Source organism: Diceros bicornis, chromosome 13 (genome assembly GCF_020826845.1).
Source record: "Diceros bicornis minor isolate mBicDic1 chromosome 13, mDicBic1.mat.cur, whole genome shotgun sequence".
Lineage (NCBI taxonomy): Eukaryota > Metazoa > Chordata > Mammalia > Perissodactyla > Rhinocerotidae > Diceros > Diceros bicornis.
Window position 1 is genome coordinate 8300623 of NC_080752.1, and position 22985 is coordinate 8323607.

Consider the following 22985-nt stretch of genomic DNA (forward strand, 5'->3'; position numbering starts at 1 on the left):
AGTTCATTCAATGGAGAATAGTTGCAAAGATTACATAAGTAAAGCATCCAGCATACAAGAAGCCTTCAACAAATGGTGGTTTTCTCATTATTGTTATTATTAGCCAAATGGATTTTTATTCACTGACTCCTCAAAAAGCTTTGCACTTTTATTACCTCTGTGCTTTAAATTACTATTTTGCTCCTTTCTGAGTTCCTTCCCTATGTTCTAAAATCCTATTAAAATTTAAGTTCCAGCTTGAGTCAACCTCCTCCAAGAAAGCTTCCTTGACTCTGCCAAGCTAATATGATCTCTTACTCCTTTGAACTTCTATAGCACTTAGAGTTTATTCTACCCAAGCAGTGCTGTCCTACCTGATTTTATTAGTTCTCTTTTCATGTATGTGAGTCCTAATCCCCAATCAGAGTGCAAATTCCTTGCTAGCAGACATTCCTTTTTATATATACTTTTATACCTTTGTGATGTCTGACACATCATCAGGAATATGCTAGATGCTCAAAAAATGTGTTAATCTGATTTGTGGATTGGGAAGAAAGGCATCATAATAAAAATACTGGCTGACCATTTTTGTAGTGGACTAGAAAGCCAATAATTCTATATAAAGGTAGAAAGTTTCAAGTAAGCAGTTTAATCTAATTCCTTAATTCACTACCACTGACCAAACATGTTAAATCCTACTTAAGCTATATGATTTTGATCTAGTCCAATATAAATAACAGCAACAAATGACCCTAAGTAAATAGCACTTTTAACTTTTCAAAGTATCTTACACATAAGCCCTACTTAAATATACAATGACTTATATTGTCTTATTTGGTTTCACTGGGAAATATGCTTACCTCACTAAAAAATCAAGATAATTAAAGTGAGATTGGGCCGGCCCCATGGCTTAGCAGTTAAGCGGGCACGCTCCGCTACTGGTGGCCCGGGTTCAGATCCTGGGCGCGCACCGACGCACTGCTTCTCCGGCCATGCTGAGGCCGCGTCCCACAAACAGAAACTAGAAGGATGTGTAACTATGACATACAACTATCTAGTGGGGCTTTGGGGAGAAAAAAAAAAAGGAGGATTGGCAATAGATGTTAGCTCAGAGCCGGTCTTCCTCAGCAAAAAAGAGGAGGATTAGCATGGATGTTAGCTCAGGGCTGATCTTCCTCACCAAAACAAACAAACAAAAAAACACAAAAAACAACAAAAAAAATAAAGTGAGAAAGAGTCAGATACTGATCACTAGACAGTGAAGATAACATAATCTTATTATATATAAAAATAATTCTCCTTTAAAAAGGTAAACTATGTCTCCTCAACTGAATGCTAAAAGTTAAGAGTAGATAGCCTGGGGGCATAATTTTACTTTTATTTTCATTCACTGATTTAATTACAATTCTTTATAAAGCAGTTAAGAAAAATAACCGCATAAAGACTAAAATCTTTTCTCTTTGATAAATTACTAATTCAGCAATAGGAAACAACTGTTCTAATGAGCTGCTACTAAGAGTAAAGCAATTTGAGAGACAGAAGGAAGCTGCATTATTAAATGTAGTTAATTACCAGAAAATTAAATTTCAATAGGTAGAAAAAGACCTACAGCACAACTAAACCCCAGCAAGATGGATTCAACATGAAATCCTGAATCCCTCTTTTTAGCGGTTAATGCTGTTCTAACAAGCCTCCAACGAGGTTTCAACTTTCTCAGATCCCCAGAAGGAAAAAAAAAACCCATTACCTAAGGATGTTGGGATGGGAGAGTCTATTCATGAGCTGCACTTCTTTCAGCATGTTTGCCCGGTTACTGCTCAACGTGTTCATCTTAAGAGCCATCACCTGACCAGAAGCTCGGTGGCGCACCTAGAAAATAAAATAGAACAAGAAAAGAGGCTCAAGGACACAACAGCTATATATGAGGTCAAAGTCTCCACATGTAGAACACGCCAAGATGGTTTAGTGCCAGTTTAGATCAAACAGATATGGTAGGGGATGTTTTTCTGTAAACTCTGATTACATTAGGGTCTCACCTCCACTAATGAAGATGAATTTATTCAATCCAGGACCAAAATTGTTTTACACTAACAAAATTGTTTCACATTGTTAATAACACCTCAAGAAATCATGTCTTTTTTTAATACCTTAGAAAAAAAATGAGGGAAATTCATTAGGCTGGTTCCTTATGGCTAACATTGCTGAGTCTTAAGACACTAACAGGAAAAAGTCCTTTCTGTGGGGGCCAGCCCGGTGGCGTAGCAGTTAAGTTCATGCTGTGCTTCGGCGGCCAGGGATCGCAGGTTTGGATCCCGGGTGCAGACCTAGGCACCACTTATCAAGCCATGCTGTGGCGGCGTCCCATATAAAGTAGAGAAAGATGGGCATGGATGTTAGCCCAAGGCCAATCTTCCTTAGCAAAAAGGAAGATTGGCAATGAATGTTAGCTCAGGGCTAATCTTCCTCACAAAAACAAAAAAAGAAAAGTTCTTTCTGTGGAATTTTAAGTGTGCACAGAAAAGATACATGCATAAGCCTTATAACATTTAATGAACTATAAAGCTATCTTTATAGGACCCTAAAGCCACATCCTCAAAATCTCCCCCAAGCACCATAAAATACATATCTATAAGAAAAAAAGCACTGCATGTTAAATATAGAAAGAAGTTAGTAAACCTTTTAGAGCTAATATTGTAGTAACCCAACCAAAGTACCTTAGAATCATTTAAACACATTCAAAGCAGATTAAAAAAAAACATGGGCTACAGCACTCACACTATTATGCATATACACAGAGGTAAGTCTACTTCTAAAATGTTCATCCTCTATAGAATTCAATCTATTTTACATTAAAAATATTATTTTATAATTTCAATGCACACTCCACAGGTTTAAAAAACCATAATACTTTACTTGCAAGAACATTAACTATGTTTTTAACTTCTACATGTGGTCTCAGCAGTAGCAAAATTAGACTACCAGAGAAAATATTTTGTCTCACCCAAAAGAAGCTCAATTATTCACTGAGATGTGTGTTTCCTACTGAGAAACTATGAATGAAGCAGTAGAAAAATTATGAAGTACCAAGGACCTCATTACTTTCCAATTTAAAAAGAAATTCATTTCAGATCTTGCAAAACAGGGACTTGCTATGCAAAAATGTCATCATCCTATGGATTTTAAGAGTATTATTTCAGTATGTTATACTCGCCTAAGTGGAAATTTCAGTACAAAACATGACAATCTACTTAACTCTTCGATCTCCAGAAATTCCTTGAAATGACAATAGCCCCAGAAATTTAGCATATCTATTAATACCAGAGAGACATCACAGCTTATCTTCTAATTCAAAAAAACAATGTTTCAGAGTGGCCAGACAGAAGAAGGGGGAGGAGAAAGCAAAACACTCAGAGCCACGGGAACCCTGATCAGAAAAACTGAGGCAGAACTCTGGCTGTCTCTCCCTTCTTCTAGATCACATAGTGAGATTTGGAACCCAACTCTCTTCCTAGTGCATCAATGATTCTGTTGTCATGTACCTCGTGATTGATGAAAGAGAACTGCCTTTCCTTTTCAGATCTTGCATGGATAAGTTAAAAGAGAGGTTTATATACAAAGAACACATTGATAGTATTTTTCCAACTCTATTTACAGAAGACATCTGTCTTTTAATAAGTGCTCTCCATTCTGAAAGTCACTCTTCTTCTTTTTCTTTTTATCATCTGAAAACTATCACTCTGAGTTTTTAACAAAATGTCTACTTTGAAGAAAGTTTGATATTAAAACAACGTGTGAAATTCAGGGGTAAACTATCTATGTTTCAAACTAACCAGAAAAAAACTTACTTCCTTAAACAAGTGAACAAGATGATGAACATGTTCATAACTCATTGTATTTTGTCTTTCATCTGCATAAAATATTCTCCTTTCTTCTAGCCCCTCAATTTCTACTTATCTTTCAAGGCCACACTCAAATATCCCCTCTCTAAGCCGTCCTTGACTCTGTCTGGGAACTACTTTACACTACCTCAGAACAACATTCATAACACCAGTATACCACTCATCACATAGTTCTCTACATAAATATCTCCTCACTAGGTTATAAAGCATCTTGAGACCAGGATCTATATTGTATTCATCTGTGTCTTTCAGTGCCTAGAAAGCCTGGCACATCCTAAGGGCACAATGAAAACAATGGCAACAACAGTTAAATGATACTTCTAATATACTTTCTAAGGGCCAGTGAATCATTTATTTATCCAGGTGATTTCTTTGGTGGGAGGAGAGTGCTTTTCTTTCTTTTTCTTTTTTTGGTGGCAGAGGTTGAGGGGAGGACATAAACAGAAAAGTAGTGCCTATAAAATTTGGTCAAAAATTCCTGGAGTTTACATCTAGAAAGGGACAAACAATAAGCTATATGGCTAGTCAGATAAGAAAGAGAATGAAGAATCAAATACAGCACAAGAGGTATTTATATAAATGTTGATTGAATGAGCACTTGGGGGAAAATTTTGCAGGACTTCTGTGAAACCTCAAAGGATTAATAGATTTGTTTTTTTTTTTGTTTTTTTTTAAAGATTTTATTTATTCATTTTTCTCCCCCCAAAGCCCCAGTAGATAGTTGTATGTCATAGGTTCACATCCTTCTAGTTGCTGTACGTGGGACTCAGCCTCGGGTTGGACGGAGAAGTGGTGCCTTGGGGCGCGCCCGGGATCTGAACCCGGGCCGCCAGCATCAGAGCGCGCGCACTTAACCGCTAAGACACGGAGCCGGCCCGAGGATTAATAGATTTGGATAGATTTCTTTCTTTTTTTTTTTAAGTACAGAACAGACTACAGGTGATAAAGGAAGAAACAAGTACCATCAAATACAGAGGTCCACAAAATATGGGGAATTTGCCTAAATACAGGAAGATCATTACAAGTTGTCAAAACCACAAAAATTAATTAGTCCTCAAATCTACTTCAATTTTTAGAGTAAAGGGAAGGTCTATTTCTACTTAAGTTTGTTCTCTACACATAGATCATTGTTACTACTACTAAGAGGATTCCTAAGAGATTGATATCTTTAAATATCTTTAAAAATAAAGACTTCAAAAAATTAAAAATAGAATTGCCATATGATCCAGCAATTCTACTTCTGGATATATACCCAAAAGAATTGAAAGCAGGGTCTTGAAAAAATATTTGTATACCCATGTTCATAGCAGTATTATTCACAGTAGCCAAAAGGTGAAAGCAACCTAAGTGTCTATCGACAGATGAATAGATAAACAAAATGTGGTATATACATACAATGGAATATTATTCAGTCTTATGAAGGAAGGAAATTCTGACACATGCTACAATATGGATAAACCCTGAAGATATTATGCTAAGTGACATAAGCCAGTCACAAAAAGACAAATACTATATGATCCCACTTATATGAGGTACCTAGGGCAGTCAAATTCATACAGACAGAATGAAGAATGATGATTGCCAGGGGCTATGGGGAGGAGAGGAATTTGGAGTTGTTTAATGAGTCCAGAGTTCAGCTTTACAAGATGAAAAGAGTTCTGGAGATTGGTAGCACAACAATGTGAACTGAATTGTACACTTAAGAATGGTTAAGACAGCAAATTTTATGTTATGTGTATTTTACACAATTATAAATAAAGGAAGGAAGGGAGGGAGAGAGGAAAGAAAAGAAAGGAGAGAGAGAAAAAAAGAGAAAAGAAAAGAAAATCACCAAGAAAATTACTACCTCTCCTTGACTTTTAAACTCATCTGATGCTACCACAGAATCTCCAAATCTAAAGAAGAGCATAGCAGAGTGGTGAAGTGCTCGAGCTATGGAGATGAGCAGACTGAATCTAAGTTTTAACACTTAAATGATTAAGAGGGAGTTCTCTTTGAAGTCTTCTGTTGTAAAATGAAGAGAATAACAGTTTCTATCTCATAGAACTGTTATGGAGGATAAAATAATGGTATGTTAGATAAAGGAGATACAGTGCTTGGCACATAGTAAGCATTCAACAAATACACATTGTTTTTAATAAAAATAAGAAACTATATGCTCACAAGAATTTAGCATATCAAGTGAGTTTGAGACGACACAGAAAATGCATATTGTAATTTTGTTGTTGTTGTTTTTTTGGTGAGGAGGATTAGCCCTGAACTAACATCTGTTGCCAATCCGCCTCTTTTTGCTGAGGAAGAGTGGCCCTGGGCTAACATCCGTGCCCATCCTCCTCTACTTTATATGTGGGACACCTGCCACAGCATGGCTTGATAAGCGGTACGTAGGTCCACACCCAGGATCCAAACCCTCGAACCCTGGGCCACTGAAGCAGAGCACACAAACTTAACCACTATGCCACCGGGCCAGCCCCCTACATATTGTAATTTTAAGTGAAGACAGCAATATTCAAATCTGTATATGCCCTCAAGATTACTTATTTATTACAAAGGGAAAAATGTACCTCTACAATGGAGAGATCTGGTGGCTAGTATCTTAACCAAGGGATCGTATTTAGCATTACCAAAGTGAGACACCTGACATTATCCGCCTTCTGATGTGAGGCAATATACTTGCTGAAATGTTTAACTCGAATCTAATCATAAGAAAACAATTAGACATATCCAGAATATCTAAAAGACAACTGGACAATACTCTTCAAACAAAATGTACGGGAATATGCTAGATTAAACGAGATTAACGTGCATAACCACTTTAATGAAATGTATGAAACCCTGATTGGATTCTGGGTCAAAAAAAGCTATAAAAGACTTTTTGGAGGCAAATAGGGAAAATTTTAATAGGGATTGTATAGGAAATGATTTTACTGAATTAAGGTTAATTGTCTAAGGTATAAATAATACCATGGCTTTGTAGGAGAATGTATTCTTAGAAGATACATACTAAAGTATTTAAGATTAGAGTGTCATGAGGTCTGCAATTTGCTTTCAAGCAGCTTATCAAAAAAAATCCGGGGGCCCGCCCCGTGGCTTAGCAGTTAAGTGCGCGCGCTCCGCTACTGGCGGCCCAGGTTCGGATCCCAGGCACACACCAACGCACTGCTTCTCCGGCCATGCTGAGGCCGCGTCCCACATACAGCAACTAGAAGGATGTGCAACTATGACAAACAACTGTCTACTGGGGCTTTGGGGTTGGGGGGGGGAAGGAGAAGGATTGGCAATAGATGTTAGCTCAGAGCTGGTCTTCCTCAGCAAAAAGAGGAGGATTAGCACGGATGTTAGCTCAGGGCTGATCTTCCTCACACACACGCACAAAAATTCGGATACATAAAGCAATGTAGCAAAATATTAATAATTGATGAATCTAGGTGGAGGGACTACAGGGGTTTATTGCACCATTGTTTCAATTTTCTGTAGATTTAAATTAGATCTACAGAATTAAAAAGTTTCCAGGGCCGGCCCTGTGGCTTGGTGGTTAAGTGCACGCGCTGCGATGCTGGTGGCCCGGGTTCGGATCCCGGGTGCGCATCGAGGCACCACTTCTCCGTCCATCCTGAGGCTGAGTCCCACATACAGCAACTAGAAGGATGTGCAGCTATGACATACAACTATCTACTGGGGCTTTGGGGGGAAAAAATAAAATAAATAAAATCTTTAAAAAAAAAAAAAAAAGTTTCCAAAAGTTGAAAGAAACAAGTAAAAAAATGTATTTTACTTTCTCCCATAAATTTAGAATTGGGAAATAAAGAACAGCTTTTTAAATGTGGGGGAAAAAAAAATCCTGCATGTCACATGTGCCCAAGCCTATGTTAAAACAGAAAAAAGTGGAGGTAAGTTTATCAAATGTTAATAGTGGTTGTCATTGGTGATAGAACTATCAAAGATTTCTTTTCTTCCTTTTATTTTTCTTCATTTTCCATTCTTCTATAATGTATTGACTTACTTTTCTAATAGAAAATATAGCTTTTCAACTTCAATTTATATTTATTTTTTAACTAAGTAACGCATACATTTTGTTTGTAACACATTAAAACCAGATAAATAAGAAATACGTTGCTTTTGACTATCAGATCCATTAATCCCAGTATTCTGTGCCCATTCCCAGAAGTAGTTATTGTCCCAAGCTTGATGAGTACTCTTCCAGGCCCTTTAAAAAATACATTGACAAAAAAACCAAAAAAAAACACCGAGATAGCTTGATTATTTATTTATTTATTTATTTATTTCCCTTTAGGAAACGGATAGAGCATGGTGTCCAACCTCAGGGAAAACTAAAGTTCTACAGAACAGAGGTTTCTATTCAACATGCTCAGAAGTCCAAGCACCCTGCAGGTTCTAAGGATGTTTCAGCAGCACACCAAAACAAACAAAAAACCACAGATACCATCAAATAATAATACTAAGTCACTAGAAAAGTGTGGGTACACAAAAGTTTCTCTACCAGCACGGTAGTATTCTAATGATTAGCCCCTATCATCCAATTCCTCTGGACAAAGTATGAACAAAGGGAAGATAAAAGAGGTCAACCAGAAGAAAGAGAACTAAAGAGTGACCAGAAGAATTGAGAATTGCTACATAAAGTGACTGATCACAGACACCAAGAAAACACACAGTGGCATTAGGTAGGCAAAAATCAAGAACAGAGTTTCTCCTCTTGATCAAAGACTCAGAACAGACCCTAAAACTAAAGCCAGAGTTAAAGAAAACATTAAGATCTGCAAACAAGAGCTACAAACCACAAACTAAAGGCCAGTCAAGTCTGTGCATGCAGGCTGGAAGTGACTGATAATCTCTCTTTAGTTTTTTCAATTACATTCAAATAGTAGCAAATATTATCATATTCTATATACAAGACACTGTGCTAGATGCTGAGAAGGCTACGGATCAACATGAGACATCAGCTTGTCAGATCTTCCAGCAAGCTGTGTGCCCAAATTACAAAGTTATCTTGTTGCTCTCCCGCTTAAAATTCTTCAATGGCTCACCACTACCTGAGGAATAAAGTCCAAACTCCTTAGCAAAACTAACTTCATCTACTGCTCCCTGCCTATCCCTACCCTGACTCCTCCCCCTACCTTTAGCTATTCCCTACTATTGGTAATTCTTTCCAAATGCATCACGCTCTCTCACACTTCCTTGCCTTGACACATACTATTCCCCTTGCCTTGATGCAATCCTCAATCCCCAAGCCCCATCCCAATCTCTCTACTAAATTCCTTTCAATTATTCAAGATATGGGAAACATCACTTTTCCTGGGAAAATGTCATTTTATTTCAAGAAAAGGTGGGTGGCTCCACTCTGTGTCTTCTCAGTACTCTGTCCTTATTTGTCTCTATTACAGCCCTTGCATATTATATGCTGTTAGCTTACCTGTTTATTTATCTCCTATATGCCTAAGGGCAGTTCCAGTTCAAGATGGCAACAGTAGGAAGATCCTGAACTCACCTCCTCCCATGAACGCACAGAATCTACAACTACATATGGAACAATTTCCTATATGCCTGAGGGCAAAGACTGCTGTATTCATTTCTTTACCCCCAGAATAGTAATTCAGCTTCCCTACCCACCTACACACCTTCTGACATGCAGAACTTATTCTCATATGGACAAATCTAGATTTTTGTCAAAAATCTTAAAAAAGTAAGCAGGAAAGAAAAGCATGGCAATAATTATATAAGTATCAACATACATTTGTATATTGCTCACTATAGACTCTGGAATAGAAAAAAATAGATTACAGGTTATGCACAATCCCATAGCCATTAGCTATTATTCTACCCCATTTTTATTCCATTCAAGTAAGCATTCACATGCAAATCAGAGTGACAATTAATACCGGGGTGCCTCTAATTCAGCTCTAATTTATATTTTTTAAAATTAAATTATTTGCATATGTTAGTACTTTAACCACTTTTAATAACAAATCACATGCAATAAATAACTTCACCTTTAGCAGTGTGGTATGAAACCAAGTTGAGAATCTCTTCTCTGGCACAGTGCCTAGCATTTAGTAGTTGACAGCTCAAAAAATGTTTACTGAATTTAAATGGTTAACTTGAGTCCGGAAGCTCATTTTCCAGAGGGGGAGAAAAGCATAAACCTCTGACCAGCTCAGAGAAGTAGTAAGGAGAGAATTAAATAACAATAAGGATAACAACATAAGAATTGTCACAAAGCAATTAATCATAAAGTTAACTATTAAATGAGTGGTTTAGGGGCCAGCCTGGTGGCACAGTGGTTAAGTGCGCGCGTTCTGCTTCGGCAGCCCGGCGTTTCACAGGTTCGGATCCCAGGCACGCACCGACACACCGCTTGTCCTGTGGCGGCATCCCACATAAAGTAGAGGAAGATGGGCACAGATGTTAGCCCAGGGCCAATCTTCCTCAGGAAAAAGAAGAGGATTGGCATTGGATGTTAGCTCAGGGCTGATCTTCCTCACACACACACACAAAAAAAATTTTTTTAAAAATGAGTGGCTTAAGTCTTCCAGTTAAGAAGTCACCAGAAGTGACTGTACAATAGGTATACAGTAAGCTGGTATAGCAGCATTAATATTAGGCAAACAGAGTTTACAGCAGTAGTTTTCAACAGAGGCTCTAACACCTTACTTTGAAGGTATTTTTGAAGTTTTCAGGTAAAGTGCTTTGGTATAACAATGATTAGGGGCAGGCAGTCTTGCCAGCCAGAGATACTAGACATCCTGCAAGGTACAGGACAGTACTGCACAAAGAAGTATTGTTCCACGTGCTGTACGAAATTCAAATGTCTTGCCAGAATTCATGTAAAGAACATATTTATTATTCCCTGAGCTTGGATTCTAATTCCATTTTACATAAAAACAAAGTCATCTTGCATGGTTTTAATATATATTGAATTTTCCAGGACTGCAACTACCTTGTAAATTGAGGAAAAATTGCCTTTTTATTTTGTTCAGAACATCCTTAAGAATTGGTCAACATTTCACTTGAGGGTATTATGCCAAGTGAAATAAGTCAGACAGAGAAAGACAAATACCGTACAATTCCACTCATGTGGAAGATAAACAAACAAACACATAGATACAGAGAACAGATTGGTGGTTACCAGAGGGGAAGAGGGGTAGGGGAAGGGCAAAAGGGGTAAAAAGGCACATTTGGTCGTTGACAAATGGCAACTAGATTTTTGGTGGCGAACATGATGTAGTCTATACAGAAGTCAAAATACAATGATGTACACCTGTAATTTATATAACGTTATAAACCAATGTAACCTCAATAAAAATAATTCATTCATTTAAAAATTTAAAAAAATAGTGATCAACATTTCAGAAAATCAGACAACCAATGGCAATACTACTCCTGGTATCTGAATCAGAATACAACAGATCTGTATCAGAAGCCACTTGTAGTTTTTATATTCATGGTGATTTACTTAGTCTTTATCTCAAAATAGCAAATATAAATAAAAAGTATATTTTTGTCTTGTCCACAAATAAAGTTATCAACATGCCTACTCTGCCAACTTTTTCCCCTAATGAAACATTCAAGATTAAATTAACATTTTACAAAGAAACACTCTGATAAATTTGGCAAAGATACATCATACCTCCCTGTTTTCTCTCCTTCATCAATCTATAATTTGTCTTGGCAAGCTATTCCTATTTCAATTGAGGTTATTTTCCTTTTTCCCTTATCACATACAAATAAGTCTGGTCTGCTACTACACTTTTATTCTAATATCTATTGGCATCTCTGCTCTTCAATTTTTCTTCTTGCATGGCTTTTGATGTCTTCTCTTAAATCTAAAACTAGTCATTTATAAGAGAGTAAAAGCATCTGACTACTTCATTATGTCTTCTAGAATAGTCAGGCCTCCAAATTTGCATATTGAGATCTATTATTTTTACTAACTTAATTTTCTCTTACTTTTCATTTACCAAAGATGTAGGGTATCATGTTGATGTTTTACAATTATGAGCAATAGTAACCTAAATTACCCATCAATTTCACTTCAGGGAAGTTAAGAGTTATATTTTAAAAAATTGTTATACTAGCAATAATATAGCTAAGATTTATAGCATTTGCTACGTACTAGGTTCTACTGTGTAACTGCTTTATATATAATAACTCGTTTAATCCTCAAAATAATTCTGTGAGGTACAAATTATTACAGCTATGGAAACTGATGCACAGAGAGATCAAAGGACCTTCTCAAAATCATAGATCTAGTAAATGGCAGAGCCAGAATCTGAACCCAGATAGTGCAAAGACATTGGGCCTAACAGGGTTGAGAACAACCAAACTAAGGAAAAAAGCATTGTGTGCACACTACATAATAATTGTTCTGTCAATAAATAATAATTACAATCTTGTATATATCTAACAACATAGCCTTTGTGAAAATTAATAAAGGGAAATCTCATTTAAAATAGAGTCAGGAGGCCAGAAGGAGGAGAAGGGGTTCTGCCATGCAGTACCACTCAAGGTCAATTACAGAAAAGACAGTCAATTACAGACCCCAACAGAAGTCTTCAACAGAAAAGAATCAATTACAGAAAGAAACATACATTGTATCCCAAACAGAAATCAACTACCCTTGCAGCTCAGTCAATGAGAAACTATCATCACCCCGACCTCTTGCTTTTCTCCAATGGACTTTCACTCAAAACAACTCCTCCCAATTTCCTCCTTTTTCCCTATAAAATAACGTTCCTCTCCTTTGATTGTTGGATTTGCCTATGGTCCACCATAGCACACACATCCCAAGATGCAATTCTTTGGCTATTCCGAAATAAACTCGTTTTGCTGGTAAAACTGGCTGTTCTATTTTTAAGGTCAACATATGTGGTGTCAAAAGTGGGATCAGAAGGAGGCGACCCCCAAGAGATGACAGCCCCCAGAATCGAGGGAAGTGCTCATACCCAGCCCCTTGCACTCCTCATTTCCGTGAGTTGCTGCCTAATTTTGGTTTGGTGAGTCTCCTCTTGGATTTTGAGCTCCACTCCCTTTGCATTCTGAGCTCTCTGACTTTATTCCGGATCAGGAGAGGCTTTGTCCTCTTGGTGGAGGACAGAGTTCTTCCCGGTTCAGGGTTCTGTCCTTGTGTTCAAGGCTTCATTTTTGTTGAGTACTCAGTTGTTTTCTGAAGTGGTAGCATAGTTTCTTTTGGGGCTTGGGCTTGCTGAAAATTCAGGAGTTTTCTTTGGTTTTTCAGATTCCTTTTGGAACCAGGGCTGGGAATCCAGCAACTTTCTTTCATTTTTAGATTCCTTCAGGGATCAGGGCTAGGACTCTAGCAATTTTCTTGAGTTTTCAGAGGAAATTTCAGAAATGGGATCCCAGTTATCTAAATGTTTTGAGGGAAACCCTCCTTCAGGGACTCCAGCTGGGTTTATATTTAAGAACTTTGGGTCCCCTACATGTGTATTTTTAACGAAGTGGGCCAAACTGACTAAGAGTATTCCAGAATTACAATGGCCATTTGAACTTTAGATCTCTCTAAACTTGTTTTTCTTAAAACCAAATTGGAAGACCATGGCTCTAATAGTAAGCAAAACGAATGGTATGTTTATTTTAATTGGTACCTGGAGGCTTCCAAATGTGCGCAAAACTCTAAAATCGCCTCAATACAAGATATCATATCTAAATTAGCCAAAACAACTAAAAAACTGAGGGAAGACAAAATGGCTTCTAAGGCCTCTCTTTCCCGTTCTCTATTTTCTTTGTCTTTTGCTCAGGCCCCACCTCTGGTGCTATCTTCCTCCTTCCCTCTGCACCACCTCTAGTGCTTAAACTTCAGCCATCTGAGCAAGTAACCTTAACTTAGTCCATCTGCCAGAAACACAATTTGGATCCAACTATTCATTTGAACTCTGTACCTGAGACGTGGCTGAAATTCTTAAAACAAAAGCTATAAGGTCTCTGTGTCTGTCTATATGTTGAGTATGTCTACATATCTATGTGATATTTTTCTACCTCCAGATGGTATTGCTAAGACTGATTTGTAAAGCTCTATTTAATTGGCTTGAAATTAAGTGCTTATAAATTAAGTATTCTTAAACCTCAGAAGTATAACAGAGCTAATCCAAATGTTTTCAAGTTTATGTGATCTAGGATTAATCTTTAGTAAATAAAAGCTATCTTAAGATTGTTGGTTTAATTGAAACAGCCCTGCCTTTAAAGTTATCAATACTGAACACAATGCAGACATACAACTTTCAATCTACTTGGGTTTATTTATTTATTTATTTATTTATTTGTGAGGCAGATCAGCCCTGAGCTAACATCCATGCTAATCCTCCTCTTTTCACTGAGGAAGACCGGCTCTGAGCTAACATCTATTGCCAATCCTCCTCCCTTTTCTTCCCCAAAGCCCCAGTAGATAGTTGTATGTCATAGTTGCACATCCTTCTAGTTGCTGTATGTGGGACGCAGCTTCAGCATGGCTGGAGAAGCGGTGCATCGGTGCGCGCCCAGGATCCGAACCGGGCCACCAGTAGCAGAGCGTGCGCACTTAACCGCTAAGCCACGGGGCCGGCCCTACCTGGGTTATTAAGCTCATGCTATCTCTGTTACAAAATTTTTCAGCAAGAAAGTAACTTAAGATGATGACTGGCTATTTAATGTCAAATCCAAGCATGACTGTTTAAAAGCAAGTAATTTTTTTTTTTAAAGATTTTATTTATTTATTTTCCCCCCAAAGCCCCAGTAGATAGTTGTATGTCATAGCTGCACATCCTTCTAGCTGCTGTATGTGGGACACGGCCTCAGCATGGCCGGAGAAGCGGTGCGTCGGTGCACGCCCAGGATCCGAACCCGGGCCGCCAGCAGCGGAGCGCACGCACTTAACCACTAAGCCACGGGGCCGGCCATAAAAGCAAGTAATTTAAATAAATGTAAATAAGATCAAAATTCATACTAAGTTAAACTAAATAATGGATGATCATTGAATATCTAAGTCATTTCCAAATAAGATGAACATTAATTACTGAACGTAGATTTATCTACTTTTGGCTTCCTATTGCATAGAAACTAAAGTTATTTGAGTCTATTAGTGAACATGTTTGGGTTTTTTTTGTTTGGTTTTTTGTGTGTGAGGAAGATCAGCCCTGAGCTAACATCCATGCTAATCCTCCTCTTTTTGCTGAAGACGACCAGCTCTGAGCTAACATCTATTGCCAATCCTCCTCCTTTTTTTTTTCTCCCAAAGCCCCAGTAGATAGTTGTATGTCATAGTTGCACATCCTTCTAGTTGCTGTATGTGGGACGCGGCCTCAGCATGGCCAAAGAAGCAGTGCCTCAGTGCGCGCCCGGGATCCAAACCCGGGCCGCCAGTAGCGGAGCCCGTGCACCCAACCGCTAAGCCACAGGGCCGGCCCAGTGAAAATGTTTTATGCCACACTGAGAAATTTTCATGAAAAAAGGCATGTTTCTAGAAATTTATAAAAGGTATTTATAAGTTCTCCAAGACACAAAATGCTAATATAGTTCACAATTGTTTACTTCTTAGTTCTTCACTAGAAATTAAGGATTCTAAGGGTTAAGAATTCTAATCAGGGGGCCGGCCCGGTGGCGCAAGTGGTTAAGTGTGCGCCCTCCACTGCAGCGGCCCGGGGTTGGCCGGTTCAGATCCCGGGCACGCACCGACACACCGCTTGTCGGGCCATGCTGTGGCGGGGTCCCACATAAAGTGGAGGAAGATGTGCACGGATGCTAGCCCAGGGCCAGTCTTCCCCGGAAAAAAAAAAAAGAGGAGGATTCGCAGATGTTAGCTCAGGGCTGATCTTCCACACACAAACACACACACACAAAGAATTCTAATCAATATATGTAATAATAAGGGAAACATCTCCATATGCAAGGAAAGTAGGATGCGTGTTTTGATAAAAGAAAGCTTTAGGAATGGAAATGCATTTTACTGAGGGGAAAAGAAATTTTGTCCTAAGAAGAGGCTGGTTATTTTGGACTAAGAAAGAGGAAAACGTAGGACAAGATCTAAATGTAAAATGAAAGTGTAGGTGGTTTGTGGAAAGGAATCTTGGGAAAGGAATTTTAATATGTGGTCAAGCTGGCTAAGATAAATATAAACTTATTTAAATGAGTTTTAATACCAAAATAAACTATGTAAAATTAAAATTTGGCTTTCTTTTCTGTTGAAAGGATGTTTTCTTGGGCTATTGGTCTACATTTGTGTGTGTGTGTGTGTGTGTGTGTGTGTGTGAGAGAGGAAGATTAGCCCTGAGCTAACATCTGATGCCAATCCTCCTCTTTTTGCTGAGGAAGATTGGCCCTGGGCTAACATCCGTGCCCATCTTCCTCTATATTATATGGGACGCCACCACAGCATGGCTTGACAAGCGGTGCGTTGGTGCATGCCCCGGGATCCGAACCTGTGAACCCTGGGCCACCGAAGCAGAGCGAGCACACTTGGCCGCTACACCACCGGGCCAGCCTCTATTGGTCTACTTTTGATAACAGATTGTGAAAGCTTCTTTACCTTTAAGTAATATGCCTAGAAAACAGAGATTTTGTGTTTTATCAAAATAATTTCCTGTGTTGTTTCTATCAGGTCTTTAATTCCTTAAGAGAACTGAGTCTTCTTAGTATTAAAGGAGTTAAGTTTTGTTTACAACTATGTAACCTTTTGTATTTGCCTTCAAATCCTGTTATTGTTACTTTGGTCAAATAGATACTTAAGTATTATTTTGTAATGATCTGTGATCCTATTTGGTCAAGTGTCCAAACCTTTTGATATTTCTGACAAGCTTCCCAAAATACTCAAATTCTAAACGAAGTCTTTTTGATGGATGTAACTTTGGGATTTTCCAGAGGGCACCCGGGACATCTCAAAAGATTTGTTCCCTCTCCTTATAAAAAGAGAGAGATTACACTAATTAGGTTTATTTGGTATGTCAAATTACATGAGAAGCGTGGTCAAATAAGCAATAATAAAACTTTTTAGGTTACATTGTATGCATGAATGTTACTAAAAGAAGTGTTCTAGAAATTGTATAAAATTCCTAAAAATCTGATTATGTCCTAATATAATGTTATTACATGTAATTCTAGTTACTATCTAAAATGTATGTCACAAAAATACCCAAATTTCCTTGTCAATTGCATTTGCCCACTGCCTTTTTTAAAAGTCTTTTATTAGTTACAGTAATTGTTTTACTCTGATGCTTTTACATATGTTTCATTTTCAAAGACACTCATGGAAAAGACTTTGACAAGTACTCTGGAATACAACTTTTGATAACTTTAACATTATAACACTGAACTGGGTGGGAATTTCTGGAATTCAAGTGGAGGACTGATTACTTGGATGTTTTGTTTTCCAGATGTAAAGGACCCCTTTTTCTCCTCTCCTTTAAGCTGTCTATAACTTACATCAATTTGGTAAAGTGTTATCTTTACAACAAGGGTTGAAACATTTACCTTTTTCTCTCTACATGATCCCTCCAGAATTAGGAAAATCTTAGTACTCTTTTCATGACAATATATGTTTTTTTATGGGTTCAGCAAAGGTCTGTTCTCCTTGTAACAGGACCCAATTGGAAATAGTGGCTACACTACCAAGGCTTTGACTAGAATGTCACATTCAAGAAAGATATAGGTAGACTCAGAAATGACCAGACAGCTTTAAGGAACTGCTTGGAAAAAATCAGCCTAGAACCTTGCTTATAAGGTTTTGCAAAGTAATCTTAAAAAAGAGCTTATATGGTCAATCACTATTTTTGCTGTATTTATATTAATAATCAGGCCAAGTTCAATATAAACAAATTAGTTTTACCATGATTATCTTTAATAAAAATGAGAGTAATTGTGGAGAGAGAAATTATGTTTGCACCTTTGTAGATATTAAATTGTAGTCCTATTAATTGTCTTTAAGGTTTTGTTATACACTTGTAAGCTGGACTGGGTCCTAAATTCTTCTAGGCTACGATACTCCAAAATGACATTTCCAATTTTACTGCCCTTGAAATCTCCTTGGAAGGGACTATACCAGGTCCTTGTCACTACCCAGATGAAATCCAAACTTCAGGGACTTGGATACACATTTCATAGCTAAAGAAGGCTCCACCTAACATCTAGTCCTATACAAATGCTGGAGACCTCCAAATCAAACTGACTATGAAAAGAAGCAGCCAACATCTGAGGGAGACAGCTTTCCCAAGATATCCAAACCAGGCTTATATACTTTTCTTTCACTGCTACCTCTTACTTTGTTTGCTCCCTCCCTTCTATGGAAGGACAATGCCCTTGTCCCCATTTCCCAATCCCTTGTGAAAGAAGGAAATCTCTCTGATTGCTGGATTTGCCATCAGAAACCTCGATCTGTTCAGGACAATAATGACCCCTTAGTTCACCCTATAAGTAATCTCACTGGAATTCCAGATGCCACTGTATATTTAAATTGTTCTGCAGGTCCATTTTATAAAGTCAGGGTACTAAGTGCCTCATTTCATTCTTTGCTTCAACTTAACTCAGACTTGGGAGTGAAAGACAAAAATCTTATGAATATTTGTATAATAAATTCTGTAGGATGGCCAATGTAAATCAGATCATTTGTACACTTGTTGATATACCCACGTCGATATGTAACAACACAATGTCTGTTTAAATGGTGGTAATGACTCTATGCCAGTGAATGAGTCCATACGGTTACTTATGCAGGAGCCTTACGTACACCCTCTGGTTACATTTTTATATGTGAAGGCTCCTACAACAGCCCTTATGCTTGGGCATCTCATTGCCTTGACAGCTGAAGAGTACAAGGATAGTGTACCTTTACCATATTCACCACCCTGTTCTCCCTGCATAACCAGTCAGAAGCCTCTCACTGGTCAGTTCCACCAAATTCCTACAATTGCCTCAAACGAGAACTTCCAGGAGGCGTGCATGACTCTGAGTTTGCCTCTGCCTTCTCTCCATGGACAGGAGTAAATGCCAACAAACAAATGATCAGGAATCTGTCCCTAACACTAGAAAAGTTGGCCAACTCCACAGTCAAAGCAGTTGTGACCCAACAGTGGTCACTTAATTCACTAGTTTCAGATAAGCATATAGCTCTTGATTACCTAGTTGCTGAGCAGGGAGGTGTCTATGCAGTAACAAACAACTCCTATTGCACATGCATAAATACCTCTGGGGAAGAAGAGACTCAACTACAAAGAATTAGAGAGCAAGCACATTGGCTGCAACAAATTTCAACCAATAACCCACTGTCTTTTGTGTCATTCATCTGGTTACCCTCAGGTCTGGGCTCCTGGTTTAGAACTATCATACAAACTGGGCTTGTCGTACCTTTGTAAGCATGACATACCTAATAAGGTGATATTAGCTCAACAATTTGAAGTTATTTCCAAGGCTTACAACCTCAACAACTATAGACTTTGAATAAGAGATGCCTGAGAGTTCTCCCTCCTGACCTTCCTTGTTATTCAAATGTGGCCTAAATGGTTTCCAACCAATAAGCACTTTCCCTCCAACACAGTACATGATAACCAGGAAAGGTCCTTCCTGGCACCAAGGCAAAAAACTACTACGCACAGAGAACCTGACTCTTTATCAGTGATGCTTTCAGAGAAAGACCTTGATCAAAGGGGGAAAATGTGAAAATTAATAAAGGGAAACTTTATTTAAAATGAAGTCAGGAGGCCAGAAGCGGGAGCTCCCATGCAGTACCACTCAAGGTCAATTATAGACCCCAACAGAAGTCCTCAATAGGAAGGAATTGTCAATTATAGGAAGAAATGCACATTGGATCACCCCCACCCCAAAAGAAATCACTACTCCAGCAACTCAGCCAATGAGAAACCATCACCACCCCGAACTCTTGCTTTTCTTCAAGGGACTTTCATTCAAAACAACCCCTCTCAATTTCCTCCCCGTTTCCCCTATAAAATATTAACATTCTTCTCCTTTGATTGTTGGATTTGCCCATGGTCTGCCATAGCATGCACATCCCAAATTGCAATTCTTTGGCTATTCCCAAATAAACTCATTTTGCTGGTAAAATAACTGGCTGTTTTATTTTTAAGATTGATACCTTGTAATATATCAAAAAAAAAAAAAAAAAAACCTGACGAAATACAAGGCAAATTTGACAAATCCATAATCTTCATGGGATATTTTAACATACCTCTCAGTAACTAAAAGCTCAAGCAGATAAAAAATAAATATGGATATGATACATTTTAATCACAAAATTGACATGCTTGATCTAATCTTGTCCCAACGAAGGTAGGTTTTTTTTTTTTCAAGTATACCTGAAAAAATTTACCAAAATGCCAAAAATACTGCATCATAAAGGAATTTTCAAAAAATTTCAAAGAATCAATGTGGTTCAAAAACTACATTCCCAGACCACTATGAAAAAAGATTAGAAATCAACAATAAAAAGATAATTAAAAACGAGCATAGTGAACAAGACTAATTGTTTATCCAATATCTATTTTCTCCCTTTTCTTAACTAACAGAATCCCAATTACGAGGCGGTGTGCTCAGTTAAGACATTCAACCTGGCAATCTTCCTTGCAGATAGGGTGGACAAGTGACACAGTCCTAGTATGGAGATGTAAGTGAGACTTGCTAGGTGGGGATTCTGGGAATGCTATTGTTTTCCTGATGAAATTTTCCTTTATCCTTCCCTTTTTTATGGCCTAGAGCAAAGATGTGTTGCTTGCATCAAGAGCAGCTATCTTGTAACCAAAAGGACAAAAGCCACACACTAAAGATAGAGGAAGCTAAAAGAACCTTGGATTGTTGATGACTTCCTGAAGCAGCTACATAGCATAGGAATTTCCCAAGATTTGTTGAGAAAAATTAATCTCTTATTTGAATAAGCCACTATGTTCAGGTTTCTGTCTTCTGCCAAAGATAATACTGATTTGCAAAAAATTAAATGAATTAGAGTTCAACTAAAGATGCTAGAAAAAAAAGAAAGTATAATAATAAAGATAAAAGCAAAACTTAATGAAATAGAAAACAAAGAAACAATAGAGAGGTTCAGCAAACCAAAAGCTCATTTGGAGGAGGAAAAAACTAATAAAGAAACATATCTGGGCTGGCCCTGTGGCTTAGCGGTTAAGTGCACGCGCTCCGCTGCTGGCGGCCGGGGTTCCGATCCCAGCCACGCCCCCACGCACCGCTTCTCCGGCCATGCTGGGGCCGCGTCCCACATGCAGCAACTAGAGGGATGTGCAGCTATGACATACAACTACCTACTGGGGCTTTGGAGGGAAATAAATAAATAAATAAAATCTTAAAAAAAAAAAAAAAAAGAAACATATCTCCAGTGACTCTGAATCAAGAAAAAAGTCTTTCATTTTCCAGTCCCTGCCTACCTTTCTAGAGTCATCACAGGCTTGCCATTCCTTACATGCATTCACCAGACTTGAACTGAACCCAATTTGTCATCATTCCTAGAATATTCCATGCTCTTATTCTTCTGTGCCTCTACATGCTTTTCCTCCTGCTTGAAATGCCCTTTCCCTGCTTGTCCATCAGACAAGCTCTTTTTTTATCCTTCAGGAAAACTCAAGAGTTGGGGCCAGCCTGGTGGTGCAAGCAGTTAAATGTGCACGCTCCACTGCAGCGGCCCGGGGTTTGCCAGTTCAGATCCCGGGCACGCACCGACACACAGCTTGGCAAGCCATGCTGTGGTGGCCTCCCATAAAGTGGAGGAAGATGGGCACAGATGTTAGCCCAGGGCCAGTCTTCCTCAGCAAAAAAAGAAGAGGATTGGCAGTTGTTAGCACAGGGCTGATCTCCTCACAAAAAAAAAAAAAAAAAAAAACTAAAGAGTGACCTCCTCTGGAAAGCTTTCTCTAACCCCTTCAAACAAGGTTTGTACTGGTGCCCAGTATTATTTTCCTTAGCACTCTATGCATACTTTCACACACTTAGCAACTAAGTATTGAGCAATTTCAGGCTCTTGCTAAAGGCTCTATTTTAGCAAATACTGTATTTTAAATACATTTCCTGCCTTCCACCCTAAGCAAAGAGCTCTTTTAGGGCAGGATTTTCTTTATTTCTCTATCCCTAGCACCTAGCTCAATGTCCTACACCTAATGAGCATTAAGTAAATGTCTGCTAAATAAATAAATCAATGATTACCATAGTAAATAATTACAATGTTTACTATATGCTGGAATAGAAGTATCAACAGAGTGCTATGAGATCGCAAAGGGGAAGCAATCAACCTTCCTCACTGCAAAATAATACACTCTAGAAATAAACTTTTTGTAATATCTTTCACATGCTTTCACATATATCACATCATTTACAGAAATATTTCTATGCATTGAGTGAATCCAAATTGTACATACAACTTGTGTGCTTCCAGTTTTTATTTTTCTAGCTGATTTATCAATTAAGGCAAAGGATCTTGAGAGATATTTCTACATAGCAATATGCACACAGTAAAATCTGCGACCTGATAAATTATCCCTTGATGTCACCTAGCACTGAGCACAGTCCACAGGGACATCTGTAAAAATTCTTTACTAATTAGCAGCACAACTTTCCACATCAGCTCTGGAGGAAATATTAAATGTACTGAATATGGCCAAAAGCTACAATCATACACTGTTGTATGTGAACCTTAAGCACACATGTGCTACAAATACAGACCCTCCTTTAAAACACATTTCACCCACCTCAAAACACTGAACCTCCTCATGAGAGCTCCCTCTCTGAAACCCCCTATATCTCAAAGAGGTTACAAAACCAGATAAATGCAACAAGAAAAACAAAAGGAAATTTAGTAAGAGGCAGTTTTGACAGACAATAAGATATGTAACAAAGACCATATCCAACATGCAGAGCCCTAAGAAGCATTGGACTGCTATCATTCTCTTTCTCCCAGGCTTTTCAATGCTTAAACCCTTTATAAAGGGAAGTGGGAAGAGAAGTTCTTCTTCCTCTTTATTCTCTCTTTTATAAATCTCTGTAATAGGGTGTCAGCCTCTTGGAATTTATGTTTGGTCGATTCGGCAGCTTCCCGAATCTCTAGGTTAGGAACTCTCTAACCTAGACTGATGCTTGTCTCTATTTTCGTTCTTC

General features: G+C 38.2%; 1 protein-coding gene across 2 annotated transcripts in view; it reads right to left on the reverse strand.

The window, feature by feature from the left end:
• TESK2 (testis associated actin remodelling kinase 2) overlaps positions 1-22985 on the reverse strand; it is a 145086-nt gene that overhangs the window by 61220 nt on the left and 60881 nt on the right. For both annotated transcript variants that reach the window (XM_058552255.1, XM_058552253.1), the window contains exon 3: positions 1727-1848. In XM_058552255.1, coding sequence (XP_058408238.1) covers positions 1727-1848 — 122 coding nt within the window. The remainder of the gene's footprint in view (positions 1-1726; positions 1849-22985) is intronic.